Consider the following 15,270-nt stretch of genomic DNA (forward strand, 5'->3'; position numbering starts at 1 on the left):
GGAAGTACCAACGACCAGATTTGGTTTGTGGTAGTAACAGGTAAATGAACATTTTTTTTAATTATTTATATTGACATATATATATAGGGCTGTTCGATATAACGATATATATCAGATGACAATATAAAAATGTCTGTCGTTTGTTTCGTGGTGTCACAAAATAAACTGTTTATGGCAATATTTTTTCATGGTTTTGATGGTCACTGTAGTGGCTTTTTCTAAATTCTTAAAGTTCTCTCTTTGTCTTATATTTAATATAACCACACTACAGACAGACAAACGCCTGTTTTTATGTGTTGTCGTTAGCAACGACGACGGTAACACCGTCGCCTGTTCGCTTGTTTATTTTCCACATAGACCTTTCACAATAAAGCTCAAGATCCTGTTCAAAATAAACTGAATCATGTGAAAGAGTATGCAGAGTGCTTGCGGATGAGAAGTAAAAAAGAGCCGTCAGGTGCTAAAAAATAAACCTTAGACTCAAACGTTAGAACAGCACGCTGTATAATAAATACAAAGAAAATGGCGGCCGTTACAACTCATGTCTAAAAATGTATAGTTTCATGCATCGGTTAAAACATTCAACTCCCGGTACATGACGCTCAGCTGGAAACACTTCACGCAAGTCGAGCTGCACCAGATTCATAGAATTTTCAGAAAATGTTAAATTTTTGTGATTTATATCGTTATCGGAACGATAGATCGGGATATGAGATTTTGGTCATATCGCACAGCCCTATATGAGTGCTTGTGTATAAATACACAAACAATACACATATGCTTTCAATTGTGTAATTTAAGTGATCTAGGTAGCACTGTTTTGGAAGTTCAGTTAACGCTAGACATGGGTTTTGGAGTTTGTAAGTGCTTTGTCTCTAGGGGCCACCGCATATATTTATATATAAACATATATTTATTAGGGGTGCAACGATACTCGTATCGATATTGAACCGTTCGATACAGTGCTTTCGGTTCGGTACGCATATGTATGAACAATACAAAAATTAATTTATTTTATCAACTTTCCTTCTGACGATGCTGTCTGTGTTGAGCGCTCAGTGGATCTGCGCTCGACAGTGCAGCCTAGATCCACTGAGTGCAGCGCAAGCTAGCGAGACAGAAGCTAAGCTCGTTGCAACATGGCAAACTGAACCTCCCCCACCCTCATTCAGATCTGGCGTTTGGAACTATTTTGGTTTTCATGTGACGTATGACCCTGAAGGTAAGCGAGTCATGGACTAAAGTAAAACAGTATGTTGGATGTGCCACGCAATGCTCAATTACATTGGTGGGAGCTAGTGTGTTAGTGCAGTTAGCTCGTTAACGTGTTGGCCGTCCAGCCCCACGCACGGGGCGATCCGCGGTAGCTCGTTAACGGAGATTTGCCGTGTTGTGGCGTTAACGTCATTTCAAGGAGATTTACGCTGACAGCACTAGTGGGAACAAAATGAATATGACTGCACATTTACTCCGACATCATCCTAGTGCAAAGACAAGTGGAAGCAGACAAAAACAACAAGCAGCATGCTACAAACTTTACCCGAGTCATTTAGACAGCCGTTAGCACATGATTCTCCTTATGGGGACCTGATATGTTTAATATGCTGCTGAGAATATAGCCCAGAAGAAGCGTATAGTATAGCTTTTATTTTGGAAAGAGACATTTCTCTGTAACAAACTCTTTTCCAAAGATGAGTGATTCCTCAATCAGATACAGGGCTCGCAATATCGCTAGCCCGACGTCCTGGGGCTAGCGATTTTTCCAGTCGGGCTACCAAAATCTATCTCTGCCCTGCCCATCGGGCTATTGTAGGAAGGAAAAATATATGTCAATGCTTTTGCATTCTTTCAGAAATGTAGCTGGGTAATTATGTCATTGGCATCGGTGAGCCACTGTCAATATGTGACATATTGAAATCGCGTTTGAATTTGCGCTTGTTTTTTGCTTTCACTTTGCAATCGCGCAAACTGTGTATAGAGAGCGACAGCACTGATCTGTGAGTGATGATAATTTGTGCACCAATTCCTCTGACATCGTCTTATTAATCGTTAGCTTACTATGCAAACATGACAAGTGAAATCTCCCGCAGCTTAAACATGTGAGAGGTTGATCGCAGAGAATCGCTGAGCTTATGTGAGTGCGTGTGTAAAAGCAGCAGGATTTATATTTTAGTTCTGCTGAGCCAAATAAGACAGGTCAGGGTGAAGAAGTGACAGCCAAAGAAAAGCTCACCACAAAACGGAGAAGTTATGACAAATCAGACTATAAGGCAAAAAGAAAGTGCAGCTTTATGGTTTCATGGACAAAATAATTTCTGTGGCTGCAATATGACGAGCTAAATAACCAGGGCTGCACATAAGTGGTCCGCAGGTGCGCATTCGCTGTCAAAATAAAAAACGCACACAAGATAAGAAGTTGCAACGCGTGTTTGCGTACATAAGATTTTCAGGAGGAGGACAGACATTTGTTTAGAACTCTTAAAGATGTCGAAGAAGCTCCTTTAAGCAATTACTTTGGTGTTCCTCCACCGCCAAACAAATGTCAGAAGGAGTCCGAACCACAAAAGAAGCACGTATTCTCGGAAAAGTAGTTGCAGGAGGTGAGCTGGCTTCAAACAAATGATGAACGCACAGAGATGTGGTGCGGAATGTGCCGTGAAAATTTAATAAATGACAAATTAAAAAGGCATGAACATTTTTTTTGTATCGAAAAAAATATCGAACCGTGACACCAAAGTATCGAACCGAACCGTGGATTTTGTGTATCGTTGCACCCCTAATATATATAATAAATAAAACCACGTTTTTTTTACATTAGTAATTCCTTTTGTGCATAATTTTATATTGTTGTTAATAATAAATTAATTAAAGCAACAAAACAACCTGAAGAGTCGATTGGGAGCCGAAAGAGCCGACTCTTTTTAGTGAGTCGAGCCGAAAGAGCCGGTTCTCTAAAAAAGATCCGGAATTCCCATCACTACCACACAGCATGACTGAGAGAAACACGGGGCTAAAATACGCGGAGGGATAACGAGGGAATGGGACACACAGGAGGAGAGCACAGCTGGGAGTAATCAAACACAACAAGAGCAGGGGAAGCCAAACTAGGCACACTGACGAAGGCTGTGCAAATTCAAAGAGTCCTCCAAATGTGGCGACAAATGCCTTCTTGTTTTCCTTGAATTCGAAGGATGGCTCGGGTATCCTTCGGGTCCTACCATATCCCAGGATTCATTGCGGGCCATACAGGAGTTTTTCTGATAACGATGGCGGTCAGAACGGGAGTTAATGCGGGAGAGGAAACGCTTTCAAATGTAAGTGTATGAAAATCTGCTGGTACAAAAGTTACATTTTTATAGCGGTTGTGTTGTTAGACTTTGGCATCTGCATAGACATGTTTTTGTTTTTTAAATTAAAATAATCGTAAACTAGCTTGTACGGTGGGTCCCGCGGTTTTTACATACGGCTAATTTCGATTTTTGTGATATGTTTTAGGGACCAAAGATCAAACGGCTGAATTGATAAAAATAAGAGGAGAAAACGATCCCCTCTTCACTGGGGTGCAGGAATAAATCAGTTTACACATCACACGAGGCCGGTTTTATTAACCCTCATGCTGTACAGAACCTCTGATGTTCCTCTGATGTTCTCCTGTGAAAACTTTTGGATTTAGAGATTAATATAGTTGCCATGGTTTCCTCTCTTCTCTTATGTGTTGTGTGTGATCAGGACAATTCTGGGGAAGTTGGGCCTGCGGGGGAAAGTCACCCACCTCGCAGGCCAGAAAGAAATGGGACAACTTAAAAAAAAATAAATACAAAGTACGTATGTGTGTTATCAAGAAGACAATTATTAAGAACACAAGTTAAGAAATGTACAAATACTAAGAGCTGTTGTGGTGTTTTTATTTGTCTACTGTCATTTTTGATTTCCTCTGCCTTTAGGAAGTATCCAGGCTCAGGAGAGGGGGTCAGTGGGAAGCCCACTGCTGTGCTTGGCCCTGGTTTGCCCTCACGGATGAGGTGAGAGGACAGATGCCTTCCATTAGGCCTCCTGTCCTAGTGTCCTCTCTCCCTGAGGACACTCCAGGGCCAAGCACAGCAGTGGGTGAGCAAAACGACAGCAAGGAGGAAGTGATGTGGAAACTTATTTCAACTTCTTAGAGACCTGAGTGTGTTTAAATGTTTACCTTAAAACTTAATCTATAATAAAGTGACACTCCATCTTTGTTCATTACAAAAATAGTGAATATTACATTACCAAAAACACATTTCAAAAAATCATCACCCCATTTTATACTAAATTTCATAATCAACAGGACCCAAGATCTACATCACTGGGGACGGCTACATCCGCCGTGGGGAAGCACGAGCGAAGGACACCATTGGGACCAACCTCGGTCTGGATGCACCGCTCCGGTGGTTCGGCTGGGGTGGTTTGGAAAAGCCTGATCCCTTTTCTCTCTCTCAATGCCGTCAAGGAAGAGTCGTACCATATGTCCTGGTGATCCCGGAATAATATCCGGAGTTGTCATCGACTCATGCCACCTCACGACACAACTACAGTAAGTATTGAACTTTGAGTTCTTACTGCTCTTTGTTAATGTTATGGACAATATAGGGCCATAAACAAGATCTGCCAAAAACTGATAGAAACCATTTTCTGAATAACTTCATCTCTTCTTCTTCTTCTATTTCTGCTGTTCACAAATAAGGACTCACAGGCTGCACAATCCTCGGCTGCTCCTCAGGAAAATATCTGTAACGTTGCTGTTTCACTTCAGCCGCATGAATCGTGTCTCACATAATCTTCCTATGAACATCTTCCCTGTTTTCTAGTGTATTGTGTACTGTAACTTATTTTCAAAAGGGATTATTTGCTACAAAAACAGTGACTGGGTTCTATCAGAGTGAGTTGGACAGACGTGCATGAGCTGTAATATTTGTATGTATTTGATGAAGGCTCATAAGTGTCAAGTTAATTTTGTAGACAGAGTTTGTACTTTCAGAGAAATATTGTAATGATTTCGGGCGTGTAAATTTCAAGCAGGAACCTCAGAAACACACTTGGTGTTTAAGAGGTTAACGATGTTTGTGCCATCTCAAAATGCAAAGAGACTCCATGACAGCAGCAGGTGTTACTGTATTATATCAGAACTGGATCCAGCAGAAATGTATTAACCTGTTAATGTGTTTGATGAAGAGATGCCTTATTTCCACCACCGTTGCATATCCGGGTTTTAAAACGATGCGACCAGGTCGGGGTGATCACCTGGGACTTGAAAGAGGGAGTGGCTAAACCACACATTACAAAGTGTAATAAGGTGGCAGCCATCACCGATGGGGAGATTGTAGTGAAGCGTGTTTGAGGAGTTCTCCAAAGTCCACGAGGGGGGGCCTCATATATAATAAGGGGGCATGAACTGAGAGGCACAGCTCCCCCTTAGGTCATAAACATCACTGCATGGACTCAGTTTTTCAGGGCACCTGCCCTTCCACTGGCAGAAGGTCTTACTGCGAAAGCGGAGGATCTTCTGCATCCTCCTGGCCTGTAACGACGCCAAAGATGAGCTCAACCAAGGGGGGGTCGTGGAGGTCAGTATCTGTGGTCCCATCAGAACTGATATTTAGCTTTTCAAAGAAACCGTTATTGTTTTTATGCATTTACCAGTCAAAATTGTTGTCAGTCAAACACTAAATTGTGGGAACATGAACAACCACTATTATTTTATCATTTGTGTTTCTGGTATTCATACAGTCCATTTCCATCATGCCTACATACATTTGTATTGTATGGGCTAGATTACACTCAACAGTCTTTATGTGCTCGCTAACAATGATGGAAGGATTAGATTATATCGTTTTAAATGCACAGACAAACGGCTTTAGTGAGTGTGATGTATACAATGAAAACAAAAGGAGGAACAATGGAAGTAGTCGACATATAATGTAGTGAAAGCTGTCGCTGAAGCATGGGTTTAAAGGAAAATACTCAAACGTGTTGTGTGTCCAAGGTGTTTGTAGACTCGTCAAGAAACAAACGCCTGTCACGGATCTATACACTCACTATAACTGACGTTAATTTTAATGGACTTTTCTGTGTTTGGCAGTGAGGAAGGTTGTCAGGGAAACAACACGTTCCTATAAAAACTCTCCAGCTGAAGCAGGTAATGCTGCACCTGAAGTGTGATACTGACAGCTGAAAGTCATCTGGTACATTTGGCGGTAGGTGAGCAGATTGTATTAGCCTGTGGGCTTTGTGTGCGCCTGTGGGCTTTGTGTGCGCCTGTGGGCTTTGTGTGCGCCTGTGGGCTTTGTGTGCGCCTGTGGGCTTTGTGTGCGCCTGTGGGCTTTGTGTGCGCCTGTGGGCTTTGTGTGCGCCTGTGGGCTTTGTGTGTTAGTTAATGAATAAATCTTTCATTCTGTCATGTTTGTGATTCCAGGATGGTTGAACCATGACAGTCTCCCTGTGGAGGGAGGCAGCCATTCACCACTTTGTGACCACATAAAGGTCTCCCATGTGAAGCTGAACCAGTGTGCTTATGGCCCACAGCTGCACACCGCATCATTCACGAAGACTGCGGTATGAAGAAGCCATATGTTCGTACCAACATGTAACAGCAATGTCACATTAACAAAATATTTAGAATGATGGGTTTTGAAATGTAAACAGATGCACTGTGTTGGTCAAAATATGACATCATACTATCAGAAATGATTTCATCATCTGTTGTTTTTAATGTTTATTCAACTGTATTCTAAGCTGCCTGTTGTGTCCCATGACCTCATACTGTTTGTTTTTTATTTTTTTATTTTATCTTGTTGCATAAAAATGTTCCTAAACAAATAAAAAGTGTCAAAAAAAAGAAAGAAAAACAAAGTATGTACAGCAGTATTCAAATCTGAATTTTTAACCAGACGTTATTGAACGTATTCATATAAACCTGCACTGTTGCTGCGTTTGTCAGCTGCCACCTTTCCTCTGCCTTTACGATTGCTAGTATCCAGCGTCAGGCGTGGGAGTGAGTGGGAAGCCCACTGCTGCTACATGGCCCTGGTTTCCCTCATGGATGAGGTGTTAGGACGGAGGTCTTCTACCACTCGTCCAGGAGGATGAGGACCAGCTGCAACCAAGAAAGAAAAGAAAGATTGGATATGAGAATGTGAAGGGAAATGGAGGAAAGAGCAGAGAAGGCTGTTTGGTTTACTTGAAAAACTTGCCTAATTTTTTTTTGTTAAAGTTCTGTAAATAAAAATCGTTGTAAATATTTCAACTTTATTTGCATTTTTTCAAACTGTGCTAGAGATGGGCTGATCCGATATTATGTATCTGTCCCCCAGAGCTCGTCAGAAGGCAACACACACGTTGAGCATAACGTGGACCAATCTTGGTCCGCACACGTTGGTTAAAACAGACTTTTTTCTATGCTAAGTATAAGTACCTAATATCGATAGCTTGCTGTAGGGTTTAAGGCTTAAGCTAAGAAATCTGTACAACTGTGTCCATTGAAAAGCTGTTGATTAGGGTCTGTTTAAAAAAAAAAAAAAAGGAAAAAAAGAATTGGTGTTGTGTGTTTGCACCACCAGACTTATGAAATGGACAAATTCAACCACATAAAAGCTTCTTAGCATTGTTGGGGTTTTGGCTAGGTGAGTATGACTACAACTCCCAGAATGCACCGGACAAGGGAGTGGGCATGGCTCTCTGCCCTGGCCGCTGACATGTTCGCAGCACAGGCAGTCCAGTTACATTTGTAAGAGAAGCTGCAGGTGATATAACAGGTTTTCAGCTCATCGGTTTCATGTTGCCGGGAAACAAACAGAATAAGGAGCACATGACCGCTGCTTCCCAATAATTTATCTGATGCTGACGTCTGTGCCCATCATGCAATCACAGAACGTCTACAAAACAGGAGACATGCATCTGAGAACACAAAACCATTGTTGCAGTTTGTAAAATCAGCAGAGTCCAGACACGGACCGTTTTCCACCTTTTGCAATACTGACTTCCTCAGGATCTATCAAGTTTGTTTTGGGGTTTTTCTTTTTTACAGCTATACTTCCTCAGGATCGTTCGGATAGAGGATGGAAGGATAAGGTTGAGATTCAGGCAGCTAAGCATCCCTAAAATCGGAAATGGTAATAAATGTGCGTTAACAGCAGTAGAGTTAGCAAATAAAAGAATAAAAATAATTAAATACAAATAATATTTTTTGAGGAATTTCCCGTTACTGACTCCAATTTCACTCCAGCTGCAGTGCTGTGAAAGTATCTGTGAGAATGGAAAGAACCTATCCAAACTTACCTGTGGGGACAAAAGTAATTGCCCTGCTATCATCATTATTATTATTATTCTTACTATTATGCTGATGCAGGAACATCACCAACACAGGGACACCGTCGCTCATCATGAGAATCGGAGCCGTGGCCTCAACATAAGGTTAAAAATACCTCTGTCACCACAGCCATAAACACACGGTGCAGCCTGACAGATTAAGCTGGTGAGCTGCTGATATTTGGATCTGAACTATTTTACCTGCTTGGTATTTTTTCTTATTTGCATTTAGTGTGACCTGGTGTTGTGCTGCTGGAGTCGTAGTTTCCCTGAGGGGAAACTTGTCCACGTCTGCTTCAGACAAAAATGAATGTTTCACTGGTCCCAGTGAGCACAAAAATTGAGGCAATTTGTGTTTGTTCAGTCTTTTCTTTGTTGTAACTATGCTTCTTGGCTATAAAGGTCTTACTGCTGGAAAGCCCGTTTATTTCCCCTTCAATGGTGTCACGTTTGTAAGGAAAATGTGGGTTGAGCAGCAGAGTTGAGTATGTGGGCTGTGGCCATGAAAAACTCGTCGAATGTTCTCTGCCAATGCCGGACAGCTTATTCTGCTACTGACACTTGTTGGGTGTCATTTACTGAATTCTGAAGATTATATGCAATTAAACGGTTTATTCTTTTAACAAATAGGGGCCTCAGTAACACGTGGAAGGACCATACACAGCCACAACAGCCTGGCAACTCCTGGTCACGTACTGCGACTCAGCCAGTGTGTGACCAAGGTGGTGTTGGGTTTTAGTTTATTCCCAAAAGAAAAATTAAAAGATATTCTGTAGAAAACATCCTAAACTGTTGTTTCCATAATGTGTCTAAAATCATGTATCACCCCATGTGTTTGCCTGTGTTCTGTGATCGCTACATGGCCTACTTCATTTTAACTGGTGTCCAGGTTGCGTGATGTCGAATTGTCCACAAAGACCTTCAGGTTAGAGTTGGCGAGCGGTGCGTCCTGTAGGTCAGGTCTGGGTGAACAGGCTGCTATAAAATCATGTGGTTAACCATCTGCTGCTGTGGGTTTAACACAGTCTACACAGACTCTACTAAAAAGTCAACCTGTTGTCCTAATGTGGCAGGTCTATGTCAGCAGTGGATGAACTCAGCATTTGGTAGCAAGTGTTTTTGTAAAGTTTTTGTTTCATTTTTAACAGTGATGAGCGGTATGGCCATGTTTATGAGTGTTAGCTGCTTTCATTGCATGTGTGTGTGTTACTAGGTGGGTTAATGCATTCTCTGTCTGTCTGCTGTCTGCCTCTCCTGCAGTGCTGCAGCAGTTCATGGTTGTGAGATGTACATTGTCAGCAGTAGGCCTACTCAGTACTTTATATGGCCCCACCTGTTTGTATGCATGGCTGACAGTGCCAGGGCTCCTAAAAAGACGATGGTTGGATGTCCTGGAGGATCTCCTGGCAGACCTGGACCGGGGCATGCAACACTCCATGCCAGCTGGTGGAGGTAATGCAACATTTCATTATTTGCCAACCGCGAATAAAAGCTGGCAAGAAGAAGGAAGCCCGTAGCCAGACATATATTAATCAGTATTACAGTTATGTCAAAATCTACACAGATGCATCAAAGAATACAGCCAACCAAAGCGGGATAGCATTTACTGTTCCTGAATTTAATATCAAAGTAAGGAAAAGGACCAGTGATGGTTTATCAGTATACACTGATAAACCAGTATACACTGGTTTATCAGTGTATACTGGCGAAGGTTTTACAAAATCCAAAGGAAAACAGGAGAAATGAGAAGCACAGGAAGGAACAGGAGAGAGGCGAAGGTTATATCTCAACTTAGATTTGGACACATTGGTCTGAATAACACGTTGCTTTTAATAGAGAAATTCCGTACAGGGAGTGTGACTGCAGTAGAGAACAGGAAACAATAGAACATGTTTTAATGCATTGTCAGAAATATGATGCTGAAAGAAGACAGCTGATCAAAAAGCTTGAAAGTCAAACTGGTTGATTTATTTCGTAAGAATTCGAGTAGTGAAAGTTATAAGGTGATATTTTGGTTTTTAAGTCAGACTCATTTGTTCGGGAGGATTTGATTTTTTTTTTTTTATTTCAGTCCACACTCCTCACCAGTTGGTGGCGGTAATGCACCATTTTGCTGTTTGCCAACCGCCAATAAACAATATAAAGAAGAAGACTCCTGCGGTTTCTCTTCAGGCAGTTGTGTGGTCAACTGCAGTCGAGGGTCCTTCTATTGGAGGTGACATTTAGCAGAGACGGGGAATAGTTAACATCACAAACGCCTCAAAATGGCACAGGCAGTGCAGAAGTTGGTTGCTAAAGTACCCACCCTGGTTAACGGTAAGCTAGTCTGTTATTTGGACGGGTCCATTAGTGGAGGCTGGGGTAGGCAGTTTTCTCCTCGGTGAGAAGACTTCAGTAGGCCGACGCTGTCAGCGGCACTGTGACCCGGGCGTCAGTTGAATGAAGCAGGTGTAACGTTAATTGACGCTTTCAGACGTAGAAGGCCTTTGACGTTGATATGCTGTGTTTTTGTTGTTTTGACATGTGTTGTGGATAAGCAGGTACATCGGTTTATTTGGTTTGCTCTCAGCAAACACAATCCGCGTAGCTGATGGCTAACGCTACCTGCTAACATCTCAGAAGCTCTGCAGCTAGGATGGCGAATCGATAGCAGCATTTAATGTTCTCTCTCTCTCTCTTTCAGCCGCTGTCACCTACTCCAAACCTCGCCTGGCAAACTTTTGGTACTATGCGCGTGTTGAGCTTGTCCCACCTGCCCCCGCTGAAATCCCTAAAGCCATCGAGGGGGCCACAAACATCATCAAGGGGTTCCAGACGGGACGTCTCGGTCAAACCACAGTGAAGGTACTCGTATTAATCTAAGACACAGGTCATTGTTGTTTATGTAAAAACAACAACAAAAAACACGTCCACGTCTTTTTTAAATTAAACCTGCGGCCGTGGTCGTGCATCTTAACCACAGCAGATGTCACATTATTAATTCCAACCAAAGCCTCTTGTGCTGACTTTACATCGTCTGTCATCTCCTGGATTCATTAACAAAGCAGTAGCTGTAGGACATCATGAAATAAGGACACATTTCTAGCTTCTGATAGTAAAGAAAACCTCTTTCAGACTGTGGGCAAATTGTTGTTGTCTTAAGAAAATATTCAGGATTATTATAAAAGCTGTGGTTGTACACACAGTAATGCACTGAATTTAGTGTGCGTGTGTACATGGATGAGGACAAACTTGAAAGTTTTTAACACAGCCTTTAGTGGTTTGTTGTTGTGTTTTATCTCTCACACGTCTCCTGAGCAAATCCAGCCAATTCTTCTTTGGCAAATCTCTCAAGCTTCTCCAGATGTAATGGATTTCAGTTCAGCCCCCAGATTTTCAGTAGCATTCATGTTAGGCCAGTCAGTAATGTTCACTTTGGTCTTCAGGGGAAAATCCTTCACCAGGAGCAACGTGTGTTTTGGGTCGTAGTCCTGTTGGAAGCAGCAGCAGAGACGTAAAGTTTTGCTGCTGACTACTTTTCTTTCAAAATCTTAACATATCCGTCTTTCTTCATGATTCCCTCCACAATGATAAGATTTCCATCCCCACAGCATAATACTCCCACCAACATGCTTCACTGTGGGGACGGTGTTCTTGGGTTGTACACCTCTGCTGTCTTTCCCCAAACATCAGCAGCTTGTCAGTAACCATAGTATCGTCTCATCTGACCAAAAGACATGGTACAGTATGCATCATCTTCTCCAGGTTGTCTTTAGTATTCTTCAGTCTGGCTTGAAGTGTCTCTTCTGCAGAAGTGGCGTTTTGGTGTGCAGCCTCAAAGTGCGCTCCCGTGCAGGCTTTCAGTGATTGCACTACAATTCCAGACTTGGCTACATCATTAACTTACAGTGGGGCAAAAAAGTATTTAGTCAGCCACTGATTGTGCAAGTTCCCCCACTTAAAATGATGACAGAGGTCAGTAATTTGCACCAGAGGTACACTTCAACTGTGAGAGACAGAATGTGAAAAAAAATCCATGAATCCACATGGTAGGATTTGTAAAGAATTTATTGGTAAATCAGGGTGGAAAATAAGTATTTGGTCACCTCAAACAAGGAAAATCTCTGGCTCTCACAGACCTGTAACGTCTTCTGTAAGAAGCTTTTCTGTCCCCCACTCGTTACCTGTATGAATGGCACCTGTTTGAACTCATCATCTGTATAAAAGACACCTGTCCACAGCCTCAAACAGTCAGACTCCAAACTCCGCCATGGCCAAGACCAAAGAGCTCTCGAAGGACACCAGGAAAAGTATTGTAGACCTGCACCAGACTGGGAAGAGTGAATCTACAATAGGCAAGCAGCTTGGTGTGAAAAAATCAACTGTGGGAGCAATCATCAGAAAATGGAAGACATACAAGACCACTGATAATCTCCCTCGATCTGGGGCTCCACGCAAGATCTCATCCCGTGGGGTCAAAATGATCATGAGAACGGTGAGCAAAGATCCCAGAACCACACGGGGGGACCTGGTGAATGACCTGCAGAGAGCTGGGACCAAAGTAACAAAGGTCACCATCAGTAACACACTACAACGGCAGGGAATCAAATCCCGCAGTGCCAGACGTGTTCCGCTGCTGAAGCCAGTGCATGTCCAGGCCCGTCTGAAGTTTGCCAGAGAGCACATGGATGATACAGCAGAGGATTGGGAGAATGTCATGTGGTCAGATGAAACCAAAGTAGAACTTTTTGGTATAAACTCAACTCGTCGTGTTTGGAGGAAGAAGAATACTGAGTTGCATCCCAAGAACACCATACCTACTGTGAAGCATGGGGGTGGAAACATCATGCTATGGGGCTGTTTTTCTGCCAAGGGGACAGGACGACTGATCCGTGTTAAGGACAGAATGAATGGGGCCATGTATCGTGAGATTTTGAGCCAAAACCTCCTTCCATCAGTGAGAACTTTGAAGATGAAACGAGGCTGGGTCTTCCAACATGACAATGATCCAAAACACACCGCCCGGGCAACAAAGGAGTGGCTCCGTAAGAAGCATTTGAAAGTCCTGGAGTGGCCTAGCCAGTCTCCAGACCTCAACCCCATAGAAAATCTGTGGCGGGAGTTGAAAGTCCGTGTTGCTCGGCGACAGCCCCAAAACATCACTGCTCTCGAGAAGATCTGCATGGAGGAATGGGCCAAAATACCAGCTACTGTGTGTGCAAACCTGGTAAAGACCTATAGTAAACGTTTGACCTCTGTTATTGCCAACAAAGGTTATGTTACAAAGTATTGAGTTGTATTTTTGTTATTGACCAAATACTTATTTTCCACCCTGATTTACCAATAAATTCTTTACAAATCCTACCATGTGGATTCATGGATTTTTTTTTTTTCACATTCTGTCTCTCACAGTTGAAGTGTACCTCTGGTGCAAATTACTGACCTCTGTCATCATTTTAGGTGGGGGAACTTGCACAATCGGTGGCTGACTAAATACTTTTTTGCCCCACTGTATGTCCTGGCAGTCGTTCTGTGGTCTTGAGACTCTTCTTACTAATTTTCCTTTCAGAGTCCTGGAAATCTTTTGCTTCCTACCTGTGACAGGCTTTTGAACTTGTTGATAATACTTCTCAGTTGCTCTGTAATGCTGTGAGAACTTGGCATGTGTTGATTTTAAAGCTGAGCGTTACAGAGTTCATTCATTGCACAGCAGTAGTTTGTGCTATGGCTAAATGAAAAGTTCCCTTTTTCAGGAGGAGGATGGTAATAAGTCTGCTATTGTGTGCAAATAGTAATAATTAATGTTTTCTATAGAGAAGCGGTGTGATTAGAAACGCCTTCATCTGTATTTAAAATGATAAGAAAAAGCACCTGGGATGTGATGCTGTATTATTGATCACTGTGTGTCGTACAGGAAATGTTAATTCAGTATTTCATTAGTGAGGTCCTTCATCATATTAGTAATTACTGACAGAAATGGATCAAATGATGAATTAATCTGTGAAGTACATCTTAAACCTGTAATTATCCAGAGCAGCAAATAAAATGTTTTTGAATTTCAGGTTGTGTGTGTGAATCCTAATCCTGTACTTTTGATGTTACTTCTAATGCAAATCAAACCTGTGTCCTTGCTTCCTCGCAGGATGCTTTAAGGAACGGGCTGGTGGCCACCGAGGTGCTGATGTGGTTCTACATTGGAGAGTGCATTGGCAAAGGAGGCATCGTGGGCTACAATGTCTAAATTTTGGACTTTAAAGCATTTTTTTTTTCTTTTGAGCATTGTGTGCTCAACCTACTCCATGAAATATGGGAACCAGTAAAGCTGTTGTGTTAAAAAATCTGTTTTTGACTCATTAATTTAACCTTATTATTGAATTAATCTGCAGGTTTACTACAAAATGTTATTCCTCTGCTCAAAGCTGAGTTGAACGTGTGTAATCATCGTTACTGTTGCTGTCAGGATTGTGCAAAAACTACCAACATGAAATCATGTGTTGTACTATAACTATCCTGCTGTAGTTAAGTACTTTAATTTTGCAGCACTTATCTGCTAAATGTGAACAGTAGATGAGCTTTCCACTGCCAAACATTGATGCAGACACTCGCTCTGATGGATGCATCAGGGGCAGCTCACGGTTCAGTATCCAAGTGGACTGGATCATGTTCCAAATGGGAGACGAGCTGTGCTGCTGCACTTTAAAGGACTGCGTTTAAACTGGGCTTTATTGTATTTTCTGATGATATGGTGGATTTTTAACATCAACTCTGAGCAGAATAGTGTCACTGATAGGCTGAGGCCTTTTTTTCTCTTACGGTTTAGTTCTTACATTCAACCAGCAGGGGGAGCTGCGTGTCAATACTGCACTGCTCCCTCTGTGTAGTTTGAGATTTCAAAGGATGATGTGGAACACACTGCTAGTATTCGACATGAGACACACACACCATTTCTAATCCAGT

The 15,270-nt window shown here is 42.3% G+C and overlaps 1 protein-coding gene and 1 long non-coding RNA gene across 6 annotated transcripts; both read left to right on the top strand.

Annotated features, from left to right (window-relative positions):
- LOC308387470 lies at positions 1–7,254 on the top strand. Of its 5 annotated transcripts, none has more exons than XR_013969949.1 (6): positions 1–40; positions 3,191–3,314; positions 3,730–4,564; positions 4,715–5,594; positions 6,110–6,224; positions 6,443–7,254. It is a non-coding gene; the product is annotated as an uncharacterized lncRNA (long non-coding RNA). The 5 variants fall into 5 exon arrangements; XR_013969950.1 differs by lacking the exon at positions 1–40 and adding an exon at positions 3,496–3,560 and having other exon boundaries at positions 2,993–3,314; XR_013969953.1 differs by lacking the exon at positions 1–40 and having other exon boundaries at positions 2,993–3,314; positions 3,730–3,821; positions 4,319–4,564.
- Positions 7,255–10,491: 3,237 nt separating this feature from the next.
- LOC308386537 (ATP synthase subunit g, mitochondrial-like) lies at positions 10,492–14,659 on the top strand. Its single transcript, XM_080866144.1, has 3 exons — positions 10,492–10,650; positions 11,018–11,178; positions 14,456–14,659. The coding sequence occupies exons 1-3, from the start codon at positions 10,599–10,601 to the stop codon at positions 14,552–14,554; spliced, it is 312 nt and encodes a 103-aa protein (XP_080722270.1). The 5' UTR covers positions 10,492–10,598; the 3' UTR covers positions 14,555–14,659.
- Positions 14,660–15,270: the final 611 nt, after the last annotated feature.

The sequence above is a fragment of the Rhamphochromis sp. 'chilingali' genome (genome assembly GCF_963969265.1).
Source record: "Rhamphochromis sp. 'chilingali' genome assembly, chromosome: 19".
Classification (NCBI taxonomy): domain Eukaryota; kingdom Metazoa; phylum Chordata; class Actinopteri; order Cichliformes; family Cichlidae; genus Rhamphochromis; species Rhamphochromis sp. 'chilingali'.

Coding starts and splice junctions, on each gene's coding strand:
- LOC308386537 (XM_080866144.1), top strand. CDS start 10,599: ATGGCACAGGCAGTGCAGAAGTTGGTTGCTAAAGTACCCACCCTGGTT. Junction 10,651..11,017: donor AGTACCCACCCTGGTTAACG/GTAAGCTAGTCT, acceptor TCTCTCTTTCAG/CCGCTGTCACCTACTCCAAA. Junction 11,179..14,455: donor TCGGTCAAACCACAGTGAAG/GTACTCGTATTA, acceptor GCTTCCTCGCAG/GATGCTTTAAGGAACGGGCT.